This window comes from Equus quagga, chromosome 2 (genome assembly GCF_021613505.1).
Source record: "Equus quagga isolate Etosha38 chromosome 2, UCLA_HA_Equagga_1.0, whole genome shotgun sequence".
Taxonomy (NCBI): Eukaryota; Metazoa; Chordata; class Mammalia; order Perissodactyla; family Equidae; genus Equus; species Equus quagga.
Genome location: NC_060268.1, coordinates 80,787,956 through 80,806,622, shown reverse-complemented (window position 1 = coordinate 80,806,622; position 18,667 = coordinate 80,787,956). Strand labels below are relative to the sequence as shown.

The 18,667-nt window shown below is 39.2% G+C and overlaps 1 protein-coding gene across 7 annotated transcripts in view; it reads left to right on the top strand.

Moving 5' to 3' along the window:
- The window catches only part of MEF2A (myocyte enhancer factor 2A), a 167,046-nt gene extending 153,109 nt beyond the window's left edge, over window positions 1-13,937 (top strand). For 4 of the 7 annotated variants that reach the window (XM_046653016.1, XM_046653019.1, XM_046653018.1 and 1 more), the window contains exons 8-11: window positions 472-495; window positions 4,353-4,479; window positions 8,073-8,199; window positions 9,840-13,937. In XM_046653016.1, the coding sequence (XP_046508972.1) occupies window positions 472-495; window positions 4,353-4,479; window positions 8,073-8,199; window positions 9,840-10,206 (645 nt within the window). In that variant the 3' untranslated portion in view covers window positions 10,207-13,937. The remainder of the gene's footprint in view (window positions 1-471; window positions 496-4,352; window positions 4,480-8,072; window positions 8,200-9,839) is intronic. The other 3 variants (XM_046653020.1, XM_046653022.1, XM_046653023.1) reach the window with 1 other exon arrangement.
- Window positions 13,938-18,667: the final 4,730 nt, after the last annotated feature.

Genomic DNA, 18,667 nt, shown 5'->3' with positions numbered 1-18,667 from the left:
GAAAACAAAGTAATTTCTGCCACCAAGGAACAGAGCACAGAATATTATAGAGGAGATAAGTGGACATGTGTCACCAGGAGGCATAGGGATGGAAGGGTTAAGACGAAGTATAGAGTTAGTATTCTTAGGTTCCAAATATAAACTGGAATCGCGATTAGGAATCCTTTTAAAATACTGTCACAGTAGCATGGCTTATGTGTAAGCGAGGCCAGCATAAAAGCTGACCAAGTTATGGGGAGGGGTGTCTTTAAATCTAAAAAATTTAAAAGAATCTTTCTAGTCTTTTGAAATCAACTACAAGTACAGAGACAGTCAGTAATTTATATCTGTATTTGTTGGGTATTTAGTCATCTTTTTAGAGTTCCAAACAACTGCTAGTGTCCAAATAACATGTTTTTCTAAAGAAATATTTTATCTTCGAGTACCAATAGTCTTAGTAACTTTCTTATCCCTCTTCTATGCTGAGTGCAGTCGGAGGAAGAGGAATTGGAGTTGGTGAGTGTGGGTTTCTGCTTCAAGGGAGTTGAAAAAGATGTAGAAAGTACTAATTCTCTTAAATGTTTTTATATAACCAATGTTCCCTTTGTTACACAGATTTTTTTTGTTATTAAACACTATCCAGACACTTTGAATAACTAAACCAACCTACTGGTACTCAGAGTCTAGTTTTTGTATTTATAATTATATATCTTGACCCATTTTATTTGTTGGAGGGAACATTGGAATAGAGCCTTTAAAAACAATGGCTGTCCATGATCACAAGACACTTGCTAAAGATTTTTTTTAAAGAAAGATACAAAATACCTTATATAGTTCCCCAAATTATTAACATATTTTTAGAAAATGACTTCACCCTCAAAGTTCCTTAGATTATACCACACAGTCTTGTGTTATTTCTCTGTCGTTCAAAAAGATTACATCATTTTTGGTGAGGTCACCTTTTTCAGAGTTGCAATTATTTCATCCTGCATGAGACGATCTGAACCACAAGGGGGTTCCCTGTTTGTGAAAAGGAATGTCTGTCACTGAATATACGCAAATTTACTTTTTTACTGTCAGAAGATATTCTCTTCTTAAAAGTAGCTATTATCCTTTTTCCAAAACAAATGATTCTATTGAATGAAAATAACTTTCAGTTGATCTGTTTCTTCTTTGAGAACTAAAACCCAAACCTCACAGCAGTGATCGTATGAATTCAGAGTCAGCTGCTAATCGATGACCTTTATGGGGAATAAAAACTTTAAAATGTTTAGTTTTTAGCATGGACAGGGGTTCACATTGCATGAAAGCATGGGGAAAGGCATCTGTTGGTATTGTTTACATTTTATTGTTATATATGCATGCTGTTGTGTTTTGCACAGTTTTTTTCTTTTCAGATAAGGTTGTCTGTTCTTAAAATCAGAGATTGTTCTCTAACTTTGTGATCACACAGTTTTGGATGTAGTCTTGTACTGGTTAACTAAAATACACTAATCAACTGTCATTGTGGTGTTGGATTATATTGTGCAGTTTTAGACTGTCTTTTGGGGGAAATACTTTACTTAATGATACAGTAATGATTAGCAAATGTAAGTTTATAATTCAAGATAAAATAATTCATCTTAGGTTAGCTCTCACTATTTACCCTTAAGAAGTTTCCTAAATGCTTCCTTGTGAATTATCTAGCAATATGTTGCACTCTAGTGCTTCCAGAAGTCCTTACTCTTAGCAAACTCAGTGCCATTGAGATTAGGATCTCCAATATTGGAGTCTCACTGGTACACACACACCCCACTCCATGTTGAGCTCTCCCAGGAGATTGCTATGGAGGTGAGGCCATGGTGTAGAAAGAGCCAGGCCCAAACCATGTCATGCTGTAAGTTCCAGTGACCAATCTGTAAGAACAAATTCAGCCCAAAGTAGATCTCTATCTCAAAAATTCGTCAAAATTAGAAACCTGATGCTCAGACTAAAATGTATTCCCAGTTGTCATACATCAACTTTCTCCTTTAAAGTACACCCTCAATTACGGAATCTCAAAGATAAATTTCTAAATCTTTGAAGACTATAAAATCTAGAAATCATAAATATTTGTAATGAAGAAACAAATACATAACCAAAAACTATAAAGTTATTCATACTCTGTAAAACTTATGCTAATTCAGACTCTAAAACTTAATTTAAAATTCAGAGCTTTGTGTGTCAGAACCCAAAATATAATCAGAAACACAGTCTGTCAGAATGTAGAAAGTTGTTCAAATTGGTTTGAGCTCTAAAATATAGTGGTGTGAGGAAGTATAGTGCCCTGGAGCCTACACTAAAGACTTCTGGTGAGAGCCGGGTCACAGAGATTCCTTCAGAAGCCTTGCAATCCCAGAACAACTTTCCTTCATGACGGCTCCAGGGAAATAGCTATGGAGCAGAAGGAATAAATGTGTTTATCCATTTTTTTTTTTTTTTTTTGAGGAGGATTAGCCCTGAGCTAACATCTGCTGCCAGTCCTCCTCTTTTTACTCAGGAAGAGTAGGCCTGAGCTAACATCGTGCTCATCTTCCTCTACTTTATATTTGAGACACCTGCCACAGTGTGGCTGGATAAGCAGCACCATGTCCGCACCCGGGATCCGAACTGGTGAACCCTGGGCTGCTGAAGCACAGCGTGCGAACTTAACCGCTGCGCCAGTGGGCCGGCCCCCAATCCTTTTTTTTTTTTTTTTTTGTTTAAATCCGTTATGTAGAAATCTTGGGTCAGGGGATTTCTTGGACAATAATTTAAGGTTATCGTCATACATTTATATAGAACTTCTCTTCCCAAAGCACTTCCCACCTGTTGCCTCACTAGATTCTCACAGCAGGGCTACAAGGCAGGCAGCACAAAGATCACTATCTTCCCTACTTTACAAATGACGAGGCTTGGAGAGGTTAAATGATTTTTCCAGTGCTCAGGAAGTGATGAATCTGCGACAGAAACCCAGGCAGTATAACCACATAGTGATCTTTCTAACATCCTCTAACTTAAGACTGTGGTAGAAAATACAAACTAAAAAGAAAGAAACTGAGATCTGGATGCTTATCCAGTAATCAGTGTTCAAGTGTCTAGATCTAGCCAGAGGCCTTCATCTGTTTACTCTTTGAAAATGGTGATAGAGGAAACCGAATCACATTCTCACTCTTCATAATCTCAAGGTCCTGATAGTACTTTTATTGATATGGCTTAGACCCCCAAATATCAGTCATCAGGCTGTAACTTCTTCAATCAGGAAAAAATAGCCCTGGAATTGTGGTGGCCTTCTTGTGTACTAACCACATGGAACGTGCAGTCTGTTCAGTTCCTCTGTTGCTCAGTTTTGGCAAATGTTTCCTTAAGCCAGTATAGTGAGAAACTGCTCTCCCAAACCCTTTGGGTATGAGGACATTGACTATCTTTTAAACTGTGGACGGTGGACTGTCTTCAGCTAACTTGATTATTCAATAGTTGATTTTTTTAAATTATTCCCACTGTAGATAGAATAATATGTAGGTGCAGTCAATCAGCAAGCATTTAGTGTTGCTCCATTTACAGCCCTATCAAAAGCACTGTATTCAAAAGCACTGTATTCACTCAAAGCCTCGCCCTTCAGAAGAGTGCAGGGACTGAAGGTCTATGTATCTGAATCTGCTATTAAAAAATAGGTCATTTGGTGGGCGATGTTAATAATGGGGGAGGCCATGCATATGTGGGGACAGGGGATATAGGGGAAATCTCTGTACCTTCCCCTCAAGTTTGCTGTGAACCTAAAACTGCTGTAAAAAAGTCTTAATAAAAAAAACCCCACATATGTATGTCAACTGCAGGATCACAGGGAAGGAAATCCGAACACAAGCTGTACTTCAAAAAGCTGTGACTTAAACCATGTTAACGTGTAAATGCTGCAAATAAAAATAGTTTTGATCCCTATACTCATGGACTTATAATCTCTATATAGACAAATGAGCTTTGCTATCCTCAAGTATTTAAAACCCACACATATTTAGAGTAACCTGGCAGTATTAGCAGTGGCATCAAGTCTTCATTTATGCTAACACAGAAAAGTGTTTTCACCCATTATGCAAGATTCTAATTTAAAGCTATATCTCTGACATCTATAAACTCTGTATGAAAAATACAAGGGAAAATGAATAATTAATATAAAAATAAGTCCCTTAAAATTAAATATTTAGTTATTCCCATTAGTATTTTTTAGGTTTTCACATCATCGCTGCTTCAGGAAATAATGACATTCACATCATAAAACTGTGAAAAATGTCACTTTTAAATTGAATGTTATTTTTAAAATATGTCTGATCATAAATACTTGCATAATAACACTTTCTCTTTTTTCTACTCTCTCACAGAACACCCAAAGGATAAGCAGTTCTCAAGCCACTCAACCTCTAGCTACCCCAGTAGTGTCTGTGACAACCCCAAGCTTGCCTCCACAGGGACTTGTGTACTCAGCGATGCCAACTGCCTACAACACTGGTAAGCTTGTTCTGTTTTCTTTCATGAGTTTTCTTTCTTTGTTTTGTGATCAACGTATGCTTTTGTGATTTTTTTTTAAAAGTATATTTATTGAAATAAATTATTTCCAGTTTTTAGATTCACATTTGGATATATTAAAAAACACATGCTAGCCTTGAAAAAAATTACAAAAAATATATTGATCATAGAATGATTTCCCAACGTGAACTTTTACTTATATCTCTGACGAAGGAGCAAGTAGCTGGTATCACAGTTACTCTATGCGCTGAACCAAGGAGGGCCATGGCCTGTTGCTCAGCATTTCTATGTGGTTTCTTATTACACAGTCTCTCACTCTGCAGGCTTTTGAAATAAGATGTTTTTCTCTTTATGCTGTGTTAATCTGCTTTGAGAAAGACTGAATACCTTTGGACCTCAGGACTCGGGGATGTGGCAGATGTTTAAGCTGGACTGTGTAGGTTGTTTTCCTCCATGGAACTACCTGTTTGGTTTCTATTGTTTGTGCCTGAGGGGCAAAACCAAGACCTCCCTTCTTTCTCCTCAGAGTGAGTCACTCCTCACCTCTGAGAGGAGCTTTTTACTCATTTATGTTTGTTTATATATTTCATCTTAAAATACCCTATTTTGGAGGTAGTCTAGGAAAATTTAAGAATGCTGCAGCTATTGGAAGGGTGCCTTTAGCTCTGCAGGTTGCATGGAGAATCCTGATGTGCAGCGGGTTCGTTGAGATTCACCATTCTAAGAAGGGGCAGAGAACTTGCGTGGTTTCACTTTCTCACCAGCGGAGCCAAACATGTGATGCTTCAAAGGAAGAAGGAAAGAGGCAAATAGTTAAATTATACCTTGCCAATCATTCAGAGACCGCAGTGCAGGGAATTTATTCTTTTATGATTCTACTAAGTAGTCTGTAGTAAAGATCATCTGATTTTGCACTTCAGGGAGGGGCTTTAGCACGGTGCTTTCACACTGCTGTCTGGAGCTCCCTGAGGCGTGCAGAGCCATTGATACATTAGATTGCCTCTTTAATTCCAAGTAGATCTTTTAAAACAGAAACAACTTTTAAAAATTTTATTGAAAAAGAAAGTCTCTTAGGAAATGTCCACTACCTTGTCCAACAATTAATATGAAAAAATGTCCAGCTCTATCAGCTGCAAACCTAGAGTAAAGCCAGGGATTATGCATTCATAGAAATCCTGTTTCAGTGCAGTGTTCACCAGCTATATGAGCGACACTCGGCTAGGGACACATCTTTTCTCCCAAGTTTATTCTAGATAAGGAGACAGGACATACCTAAGTTGGTAACTATGAAGGGGAAATCCTGAGTTGTTGAGGTTACCATTTTATACTCTGAGCCTTGAGAAGGTGAGAAGGAGGGAAATCTATGAGCTAGTATGTTCAGAGGAGTCTTGGCTGAGAAGACAGGGCTTGAACAGGGCGTCAGAGTCAGATCACAGTTTACTGCACATTTCGTGATAGGTTTTTCATATACTTAGAAATTCCATTATACTTATTTTTAGAAATGCTATTGGAATAGAAAGAATTTGTTTTTTTAAAAGTCCAGAAGGAATTACTAAAACATAAAAATGGAGTTAGATTCTCTCAAAACCATTAATCACTTAACTTCAGTCTCATTCATTCTTTTAATTGACTTAGTTTTTGTTCCTTCTCAGAGCACCTATTCTGTTTAATTTTACCCTAGTGTCTTTAACATGTTTATCTATTTGCCTTTTTTAAACATGTATCCGTGTTTTATCTTTCTTTGGTATATCATCTACCTTTATGTACATTTTTAGAATCAAACACATTCCTTACAGTTAGTGAAGGGACGAATAAATGAGTGTTTCAAAAAGTTCAACAGTTCTGTGTGAAGGAATCCTATAGACACTTCCTCATGCCCATTAATAAGATCATTCCCATTAGTAAGATCCTCACAAACTTATTTGTGCATCCATTCAACATATAATTTATTGAACACCTACTGTGCCAGGCCCTGGAAATACAAGAATGCATGGTTAGCAATGGAACTTAGAGTCTATTGGGAAAAAAGACATAAAACAAACACTTCTCGGAATAATTTGTTTCAGTCATGTTAAGGGCTGCATTTGAGTTTCAACTTGAAGGAGCACACACGAGTCAACTAGGCAGAGTGTTTCAGGGAGAGGGAATACTGTGTACAAAGGATGGGAGCCAGCAGCAGCATGGCTAGAGAGAGAGAGATGGCGTGGGGTGATTGGAGATGAAATTATAGAGGTAAGTAGGGATTTTACAGGCCATGTTCAGGATTTTGGACTTTATCCTGAGAGCATTGGGAAGCCATAAAAAGGTTTTAAGCAGAGAAGTGTCATGATATTTGTTGTTTTAAGATAACTTTGGCTACAGTGTGCATAGGGCCAAAAGTGAATGCAAGGATGCCACACAAAAGACTATTGTGGTGGTGTAAGTAATGGATACTGATGGCTTGGACTAGAGTGGTGGCAGTAGAGATGGCAAAACTTGGGCAGGCTTGAGAGACAGTAGATAGAATTGACCAGGCTTGGTGGTCAGTGGTGGAAGTAAGAGAGAAGTATCAAGGATAATACTCACAGGTTTCTGGCACGACCAACTAGGTTAATGTTGGTACCATTGCATGGTAATCATGCCATGCCATGGCAACTTTAGAGAACAAGAATGAGAAAAGTAGAGAGTCAGGACAGAATCCTAACTACTGGCTATGCTGTTTCAACTCAGTTCCTTTTTTAAAATGTTAATTCACTAGCAAGACCAACTTCTTCAAACACCTCTCTTGAGACCTGAAAAAGAAGTTAAAAGTAGAAGAGTTTTTGCCACCTCTCTTTAGAACTCAATGGAAAAGAGGTGTTAATGATGAACTGAAATAACTCTACGTGGGAATGGTAACTAACCTCCGAAGTCTTGGTCAAAGTGATTATGACTGAAGCACTCACATAAAATGAGCTATATTATACTCTTGTAACATAAAGTTTCTTCATGAACTTGAAATTATTTTGCTTGCAATCAGGGACCTTTGACAGTCCCTGTACTTTGAACAAATGCAATTAATTAATAGTGTAATAATGTATTTACTGTCTATGTCATTAAGCTTGGCACACCATGAGAAGGGGTACTCTTGTCTTTCCTGTTCCCCCTGCACTTGAGGAATATGAGACTTGCTGACCTAGACTCAGTCTGGGGGAGCTGGAGTGTTTCTCTTTGTTCAAGAGGGTAGTTAGTGGTGGGTGTATTTATATAAAATAACAATTGTATAGGAACATCCTTTAGTAACTGTCTTTTTATTATTACTATTCACAAGTCTGGAAAAAGTATCTCAACTTTTTGTGGAATAATAAACTGTAAACCTTTAATACAAAATTGAGACTTATTTTATTGAAATAATCGTAGACAACAAATACGGCTAGGTCCCATGAACCTCCCCAAAGAAAAATTTTGTGGCTTGTAGACCCAAAGTCTGTTGTTTTATGTTATGAAGTACCTGGCTTTCTCTCAACCTAGGAACTTTTGAAGCTACTATTTGAAAAACAGATTTTTCATAGTGCTTTTATTATATACACACAAGCAATATTTCTTTCTTTTTTTAGATTACTCGCTGACTAGTGCCGACCTGTCAGCCCTGCAGGGCTTCAACTCCCCAGGAATGCTATCTCTGGGACAGGTGTCAGCCTGGCAGCAGCACCATTTAGGACAAGCAGCCCTCAGCTCTCTGGTGTGAGTAACGAAATTTTCCCTGAATCTCCACTCCCAGCCTCCACACTCTTTTTCTGTCACTTACGATCTTTTGCTCTGTTGACTTTCATGTGAATATTCTAGAAGGATTCTTTTTGAGGTGGCACAAGTGTTTGTAGAAAATATTTTTTTACATAGCTCTAGATAATAGCTTGGATACTGAGCAAACTAAGCATTCCTTGAAGAGACTCAGGGAGCAAAGCTTCTCCTATATGAACATACTGAGGTAGAGTCCATTACTGTCTACAGGGGTAGCAAGGCACAGATGTCATCCATAAGCACCCCTTCTCCCTAGCTACCAAAGCTTAAGCCACCCACTCCCACCCCTCCTTCCCAACCCCTGTGTTGATTCCATTGTTTGAAGAAAGGCAGCTTGAAGATATTGAGGCCCACCTATCAGCCTTCTCTTTTTTTGCTTTGGTGAATATCAGCAGACAAAGAGAATAGGAAAATGAGCTGTGCCCTTTGCTTTTTCCCTGGATTATAGGGGAGGAATGGTAGGGTTGAATCTCTTGTGTAGAAGTCAGGCTACATGGGATTCATGTGGTTGGTCCCAGCCCACTGCACACTGTCCCTCACCAAGAAGGTTCACAAAGAGAGTGTTCCTTATGGGCAGGCTGTGGGGATATAAGTGAAAAAGATTTACAGCGGCGGCCAGGTGGGACCAGACATTGCTAGCAGGAGGGAGAAGGAAAAGTGCCTTTGGAGAACCAGGATGACAGTAGACCTGTGGAGCAGGTGGAGGAGAGCGTCCCAGAAGAGGGGTGGCATAGCAGACCCAGGTGGCCTCCATGAGGGTTGGTTGCCTCATCCCTGCTCAGAATGCTAGGGGACACCCAGCCTCCTAGCCTCCTGCCCTGTAAGTCCCCGGAGAGCCCTGTCTCAGCAAACCTTCTCGCTCCTGCATCCTGAAACAACTCTGCAATGCCTTCTGTTGTCAGTAGTCTTCTTGGGAATTATGTCATGGAAAAAGGTGCAGAGTACCTCAGGGAAATTTACTTACACAGGTGTTTGGTCCTCGGGCCTGTGCTGAGCATCCTAAATGAACACACTAAAAATAGCCCTGCAAAAGCAAGTGGAAATGGCTTGGTGCGCAGCCTAGGGAACAAGCCTGTACAACACCCCCTACTCTACCTCTTTGAGCAAGTTACTTAGCCGTTCTGAGACTTTCCTCATCTGAAAAACAGGGTGATAGGACTAACTTCTTAGAGTTGCCATGCGAATAGATGAGTTGTTGTGCCCGCCACAGGGCCGGAGACAGAAGAAACTGAGGAAGAAGAGAGGAAGCAGAATTCAAATTGCCATGTTGTTCCTCTCCCCTTTTGGTCCATACACAGCATCAGACACTGACACCGTTTTGGATACTTCAGCTATAAAAGTACCAAGGTTGTAGGTAGTGGAGGGAGCCACCAAAGGTCTCGGCTGTACTGGGTTTTTTCCTCCCAGGCAGTTGTGATTTCTTTTTGTGCCAAGCACTGAAGGAAATGACCAAAACCAGTCTTGGGGAGTTCTGACAGTATTTCAGACCCTGGGCTCTGCCCAGTCAGGTGGTGGCTGTACTGTCACTCCGGTTATGCACATGTACTCACAAACCACCTAACGTCTTTTTTTTTTCCCTTCAGTGCTGGAGGGCAGTTATCTCAGGGTTCAAATTTATCCATTAATACCAACCAAAACATCAACATTAAGTCAGAACCAATTTCACCTCCCCGGGATCGAATGACCCCATCAGGCTTCCAGCAGCAACAGCAGCAGCAACAGCAGCAGTCACAACCCCCCCAGCCTCAGCCCCAGCCTCAGCCCCGGCAGGAAATGGGGCGCTCCCCTGTGGACAGTCTGAGCAGCTCGAGCAGCTCCTATGATGGCAGTGACCGGGAGGATCCACGGGGCGACTTCCATTCTCCAATTGTGCTGGGCCGACCCCCAAACACTGAGGACAGAGAAAGCCCTTCTGTAAAGCGAATGAGGATGGACGCATGGGTGACCTAAGACTTCCAGGCTGGTGTTTGTACTTTGTGTTACTGCAGTGAACTGCCCTACATATCTAAATTGATAAATAAGGACATGAGTTAAATATATTTATATGTACATACATACATATATATCCCTTTACATATATATGTATGTGGGTGTGAGTGTGTGTATGTGTGGGTGTGTGTTGCATACACAGAATCAGGCACTTACCTGCAAACCCCTTGTAGATCTGCAGATGTGTGTCCCATGGCAAACAGAGCCCCCTGTAGGCAGAGTTTAGTCTGGCACTTCCTTGGACTACTTGTTTCATACAATAACCAGTTTTTGCAGAGAAACGTGTACCCATATATAATTCTCCCGCACTAGCTTGCAGAAACCTAGAGGGCCCCTACTTGTTTTATTTAACTGTGCGGTGACTGTAGTTACTTAAGAAAAATGCTTTGTAGAACAGAGCAGTAGAAAAGCAGGAACCAAGAAAGCAATACTGTACATAAAATGTCATTTATATTAATTACCCAACCTGGCATGGATCTCTATTGCAAAGGGGTGCATGGGAAAGGGCTGTTAATATTTAAAAAAAAAACACAAAACAAAAAGCCCCACACATAACTGTTTTGCACGTGCAAAAATGTATTGGGTCAAAGAAGTGATCTTTAGCTAATAAAAAAGAGAGAGAATAGAAAACACGCATGAGATATTCAGAAAATACTAGCCTAGAAATATAGAACATTAACAAAATAAATTAATATATTAAGTTATAATTGGAATATGTCAGAAGTTTCTTTTTACATTCATATCTTAAAAGTTGAAGAAACTGATTTTAGCTCATGTATATTTTATATGAAAGAAGACACCCTTATGAATTGATGACTATATATAAAATTATATTCACTACTTTTGAACACATTCTGCTATGAATTATTTATATAAGCCAAAGCTGTATGTGTAACTTTTTTTTTTTAGAAAATAGCTTTATCTTGTTTTAACTTTTTACTTTTATTTTAAGAGGGGAAAAAAACAAACAAAAATATCTTGCAAGCAGAACCTTGGAAAAAAAAAGCCATGAACACTTATTATTCTATATGTAAATTAAAAGTTGAGCCAAACTCTTTGTGTATATAGCATCTTAAATATATTATCACCTTTGATGTAAGTACCTATGTATTGTATGGTCACCAGATTTAAAGTATATTTTTGTGGATTGCCGCCAATTTGGGGGGAAAAGGCGAGATCCTTATTAAGTAGAGTATTCACTGTTTAATATTTACTATTTTGTTAAATATACTGTACTTTGGATTTTAATTATTAGCCCAGTCTTTTCAGAGGATTGTATAAAGGGGTTTCTCCCCTCACTGGTGGTGAATGTGTGATGTTACATTGTAATCTTTGTGCTGTATGGGTTAAGCATCATTATATATTTTATATGTGTACATAAATAGCAAAGTGGCAAAAAAATTGGTGTTAAGTTCATCCTGCATAAATATAAAATGTGTTGTAACAGATTTTATAAGGCATTATTTAAAACTTGCCTTTTGTGAGGGAAAAAATATAGTAGAAAAAACTGACCTAATTTAATTAATATTAGAGAAAATGGCAAAATAGTAAATGAGCACAAAGGTTTTGTAAGTGGTAAATGATTAGGGAAAACTATTTGTGAGGGAAGGGATCTTTTTTTCCTTGACCCTCTAAAATAGAATGATGCAGCTGATTACAAAATACTACCGTTCCAAATTTTTTGTGCGTGGAGATGACACTTCAGTGTGGGGAGAAATTCTCTCATGGTGCAGATCCTCGGCACAACTCTTGCCATCCTGATGAAATCAGCGCTGCCCGCAGCGTAGATTTTGAACAAGGCCTTACTCTTACAGGAAGACAACTCAATGGTGATAGCAAGTTTGTCCATTTTCTGGGCTTGTGCCATGAACAAAATTCAAAGTCCTGTATATCTTTCATGATAGATTTTTAAATACTCCTTTTCCTGAGAAACTCAAAGTTTTAAAAATTGCTGGTGTTTTATATTTTAAATTTAGTATTGAGCAGCTACCTACAATTTTTACTTACATTTTATTTTCCCCCCTAAATTGTGTTCCTTTTGACATTTTCCTCATATGCTCTTTGTGACAAATCATCAGCCAGATTTCCTGACTGACACATAGGTATTAGGTACAGGATAAACCTGTGGCAGCCACAGCTGCAAAATGGAATAATGACAGTTTGGGTAGTAAATTTTGATAGAGGCCAAAAAAGGAGGGTGATATGCTCTCTTCTCTTGTCAGTAGAGACATTTGGCTCTTATTCAGGAAGGATTCCTTTTTCTTTAAAACATACTTATTTTACCGAACTCCTTACAGGCACATTTCTTCATAAGGTCACATCTAATCGAAACAAGACAGTCTCCCGACACTGACTTTTCCAAGATAACACTTACCACTTGGTAAACCGTTTCCAGCTTTCAAAGTGCTGAGTGATTCTTTTGTTAGCGTTCATGCATGTTCATGGACTTCCGCCGTACATTGGAAGAGGAGTTAACACATTCGCATTTACTGTCTATTTTCTTGTGTGCCTTATGAGATGGCTTTTCTGACTGTATCTCAATAGTCTTTCTTTCTATGCAGGTTTATAATCAGTACAACTACTGTTTTCTAAAATAATATTACACAAGGCTCGGAGTTTGTATTTCAATTACACTGACCAAGCAACAATGTATTCCTTTTTCAGGAACTGAATATTTGACTGTTAACTCTTTTCCCATATGCCCACTGTGACTTGGAGCATATGGACTTGACAGAGACACCCCTCACCCAGACACCATGTACAAACACATACACGTACACATCTCCTAGTGGAAACCAACGCAGAGCGGGGAAGACACTAATGGTGTCACTTTAGAACCTACTTTTCTTACCCTTTTAGATTCATGTGTTTTGTATGACACCATCGCAAGAAAATTTTATCCCTTCAGATGAAGTATTTTATTACTAAAAGACAAAAACAAAAAAAGCTTAAATTGCACTGGTTAAAGTACAGTTTCCAACAGCTGTGCGTCCTTCAGTCCTCTAACTGGTATCACACTGAGAGTGAGAGTCACATTGTATGTCTGCAGATGGTCCCAATCAAAACTCCATCTTTTGAGCCCTAATTACATCCATTGTGTTCGAGACTAAATCAGGGGTTTGTTCTAAAAGAACAATATATGTTTTACCATTTCCTTTAACAATAAGGACAACTAATAAAGCATTAACATGTTTTCTGTATTAACCATCACGCGCACAAGAAATACATAGTAAATAAGGAACCAGAAAACTCCTGGCATTGGATCATAAGAAGCTAGATGACTAGAATGTGAAAAAGATTTTACAAATGTAAAACTTTTATTTCTCTGTAGAAACTTTTCTTCACTTTGCTGTGCAAGAAGACACTGCTTTGCTATATTTAAAATGGCTTTTTTAAAAGAGATTTATGTATTTGGTAAATGTTTGTAGTCAACAGTTCACACAAGAAGCTGTACACGGTTTGATCATGTAAAACCGTTTGGCGGCACAAGCTGGACTTTGTTGCCATCCTTGAGATGAACCTTTTAAGAAAAATAAGTTAATCTCAATTTTTCCCTGAATGTGTTGTTTTTTCTTCATTATACAATAAATATTATAGTGAACTTTTTATCAAATGGTTAAGAAAAATGCTAGAGGTCGTTGTAAACTATTTGTATCCTGCACTCACTACAGTAAAGACGGACTGGCTCTTCCCGTGTGCTCCAGACTCTGTCGTGTTTGCCCCAGTCGTCCCCTTTCCCCAGTCCCTCTCCTTTCCCCTTCTGTTCCCAAAGGCCTTTTCCCCCCCCGCAGAGCCCCTTGACTTTGAGACGCGGTCAAGGAGACTGTGGCAGCACCTCACCAGCCTCATCCATCTTCCATGTTGGCTCCCGAGGCCTCCCTCTCTGGGCCGCCCTGGACCCTTTAGGAAGCAGCTCGTGATCCGGTCCCCAGCATCGGGCAGCCTGCCTGTTAGGTGCGTGTCAGTGTGGATCAGTTACACCCAGGCAGGCTCTGATGCTGACTCGTTGCGGATAAACTACCCAAGTGCGGCGGGGAGGGCGGGTGGGGTGAGGGAGGTGTGTGTTGTTAGAACTTATTATCATTAGATTCTGTTTATCTTTCAAGTTGAGGGGGTGAAATGATTTGTTTTACCCAAAATACATACATAATACTGAGCTGGGGCAGCAGAAGACAGATTTACCAAATGAATTGTTTTATTTTCAAAAGTGGTAGATGTAAAAAATTGCCTTAAACTTGCAGTGGAAAGTGTTCTCTTCCTCTGATTTGCCGTCTAAGCCAGCTCCTAGCTAAGCAGTTTCTTTCTGCCAATTAAATTAAAAGCTAAATTTTTGTGCAGGTTTTACTTGCTGGCTACAGTGAGGCACTTATTAGCAGGTTTTGAAAGCTGGTTGAATCCTGTGGCTAAAAATACTCTAATCACAGCTGCAGCTACTTAAAATCAATTCATTGCTATTTCCTAGCTAGCTCCCATGGGTGCCTTCCTCTAGGCTTTATCTTGTTTTTCAGCTGATTCTGTATCTGACTGGCACCAGCCAAGAAAATGATTTTTCAGTTGGAGCCTTCTGCCAGCTGGATGGCTCCAGTCTGCTCCCATCTGCCTGTCCAGTCGCTCACAAGGGCTCAAAATACCGCTTAGTTGTAGAACTGAGGAAATGATGTTTCTTCCCATCTTCCACAAGAATTAGGTTCCAAATAGGCACCTGAAACACTGTGGAGAGGGGCTTCTGGGGGGCCGAGTGGGCTAGTGCCACCATGCAGCAGAGTGCTTAGCCCAGTGTGGAAGAGGCAAGCCCTGATCCCCAGCTGTCACAGTATGTGAGCCGAGGACAAGCTCTTCCCAGCCAGCCCCTAGCAAGTGACTGCACACAGCTGGGGTACACCCCTTCCCTCCTTTAACACACCTTTTGCATGCCTAACTCCATCTCGGTGTCTGCTTCTCCAAGGACTCAGACTAGCAGCTGACCAGCCTAGAGGACATGTCCTAGACTCTAGTCCCTTTCTTACACACATCATCTGCCTGCTCTGTCTACACCAACGCAGCTTAACACAACTGGGGAAGAAAAAAACCTTGAGTTGTACTAACTGGTTTCATGTATAATCCCTTAACTTTTTTTAAACTTTATTTTAAACTAATTTTTAACTTACAGAAAAGTTGGAAAAATAAGCTTCCATATATCCCTCACCTAGCTGTCCCTAATATTAACATTTACATAACCATAGTGCCACTGTCGGAACCAAGACATTAACACCGGTACAGTACTGTTAACTACATAACTTACTTGAATTGCACCGTTTTTTCCACTAATGTCTGTGTGTGTTCTAGGATCCAGTCCAGGACCCCACATTGCATTTAGTGCTATTTCTCTATAACAGTCCCTCAGTCTTAATTCTTGTCTTTGAAAAGACACTTTTGGAGAATACTGGTAAGTTATTTTGAATAGTATCCCTGGATGAGGATTTGTCTGATGTTTTCTCATGACTGGAATGAGTTTGTGCATTTTGGCAAGAATACCACAGAAATGATGTGTCACTGCATCCTGAAGCTCGTGATGTCAGTATGTCTTATAGTGATGTGGACCTTGATCACTTGGTCAAGTGGTTTGCACTGGGTTTCTCCACTGTAAAGCTACTATCTTTCCCTTTGTAATTGATAAGTATCTTGGAGAGATACTTTGAGACTATACAGGGTTTTCCTCAAACTTTCACCCATTAATTTTAGCATCTTGTTTGCAATAATTGTTACTATGGTATTTGCTTACTTTCTTCTACATTTATTAATTGGACTTCTGTAAGGAAGAGCTGTTCCTTCTCCCCACTTGTTTATTTGATTATATCATTATAGACTCATGGATGTTCATTTTCTTCTATGGGTTATAATCTAGACTATCATTATTTTGTTCTAGTTATTGTAGCCTTGGCCTCTGAGAGCTCACTTCTTCAGGTAGACTCCTGTGTTCTTTGGAAAAGCCCCTCCCCACTTTTTTTAGCATTTCCTTATTTCTGGCAAGATGTTCCACACTCATATTTTCCTGTCCCAGTATTGAATCAACCACGTCTCCAAGGATTCCTAGATTCATTTGTTGGAGAGTGACGTTTAGAAATCAAAATCTGGGCACTATGTGTGCTCACTACTACTAGAGTGTCACTGCTTTTAGGCCCTCTCAGTAAACAACTAGGAGATAAACGGAGGTACTCACTCACATAGACACATCCATATTCCGTAGCTAGCCGTCCCAACATACGTATGTGGAAAACCATGAGTCTATATAATACTTCAGTTCAACATCACAGGGTTCGTTTCCACCTTTCCTTATTTGTAACTTCTTTCTCCTAAGGTAAGAACCTGGCTCTCATCATCTGCAATCCTTTTACTTAATTGTTCAGTTCTAGTCTACACATAAAGTACTTTCAGAATTGCCACTCCATACCTGTGTGAGAAAAACATTTATTGACCATATTAGAACATTTATGTAGTTCTTTTCTGCCTTTGGCTTTATGTTTTCCAGTGAAGATAGTGTTTTCCACAGTTGCTTGTAGTTCCCAACCCCCTTCAGTGTGGTTATGTTTTTCATTGTAATATAGTTGGGGCCACCTGTTAGGGTTTTTATTCCATTTCAGTTACCACCCCCATACTAGTTGGCTTTAATTTATTTGGGGGGCGATATGTGAATGGTCTCTGAAGCTTTACTAGGTTTCTAAGAGAGCTATGCAAAAAGATACTCAAAGAAAAGTCACTCTCTTCTCACCCCTGGTACCCTATTCCCATCCCCTACTTCTCCCACCAGCCGCCTACACATAGCAAATCTCTTTTTATGGTGTAATCCTGCCTATATTTCTTTTGTACAAATTAGCATCTTTGCTTTTTTCACTTAACGGTATATTTGGTATAAACAAGACATAAACAACACGCTCCTGAACAACCAAAGGGTCAAAGAAGAAATCAAAAGGGAAATCAAGAAATATCTTGAAACAAATGAAAATGAAAACACACCACCTATGGGATGCTGCAAAAGCAGTTCTTAGAGGAAAGTTTATAGTGGTAAGTGCATATATAAAGAAAAAAGAAAGATTTCAAAAAATAACCTAACTTTACACCTCAAAGAACTAGAAAAAGAAGAACAAACTAAGCCCAAGGTTATCAGAAGGAAGAAAATAACAGGTGAGAGGGGAAATGAAAGAGATAGAGACCAGAAAAACAATCGAAAAGATCCACAAAACGAAAAGCTGGGGTTTCTTTTGTTGTTGTTTTTTTTTTTTTTGGTGAGGATGATTGGCCCTGAGCTAACATCTGTTGCCAATCTTCCTCTTTTTGCTGAGGAAGATTGTCTCTGAGCTAACCTCTGTGCCAATCCTCCTCTATTTTGTATGTTGGATGCCACCATAGCATGGCTTGATAAGCGGTGTGTAGGTCCACACCTGAGATCTGAACCTGCAAACCCTGGGCCACCCAAGAACTTAACCACTACACCACCAGGCCAGCCCCTAAAAGCTGTATTTTTTAAAAGATAAACAAAATTTAGCTAGACTAATTAAGAAAAAGAGAAAAAATCAGAAATGAAAGAGGAGACATTACAACTGATATCACAGAAATAATATACAGGATCATAAGACACTACTATGAACAGTTAGCAACAAATTGGATAGCCTAGATTAAATGAATAAACTTCCAGAAACATACAACCTACCAAACCTGAATCATGAAGAAATAGAAAATCTGACCAAAGTAATAATGAGTGAGGAGATTTAATCAGTAACGAAAAACCTCTCAACGAAGAAAAGCCTGGGACCAGCTGGTTTGACTGGTGAACTCGACCAAACATTTAAATAAGAATTAACATCAGTCCTTCTCAAACTATTCCAAAAAGTGGAAGAGGGGGGAACACTCCAAAACTCATCTTACAAGGCCAGCATTACCCTGGCACCAAAGCCAGACAAGGAGAATACAGGAAAATTACAGGTCAATATCTCTGATGAATATATATGCAAAAATTCTGAACAAAATTTAGCAAACCAAACTCAACAGCACATTCAAAGGATCATACACCTTGATCAAGTGGGACTTGGAATTCCTAGGATACAAGGATGGCTCAACATATGCAAATCAATCAATGTGATCCATCATGTTAATGGAATGAAAGATAAAAATCATATGATCTTCTAAATAGATGCAGAAAAAGCATTTGACAAAATCCAACATCCTTTCATGATAAAAATGCTCAACAAATTGGGTATAGAAGGAACATACCTTAACACAATAAAAGCCATAAGTGACAAACCCACAGCTAACATATTCAACAGTTAAAGTTTGAACGCTTTTCCTCTAAGATCAAGAACAAGACAAGGGTGTCCACTCTCACTGCCTTTAGTCAACATATTTCTGGAAGTCCTACTCAGTGCAATCAGACGAGAAAAAGAAATAG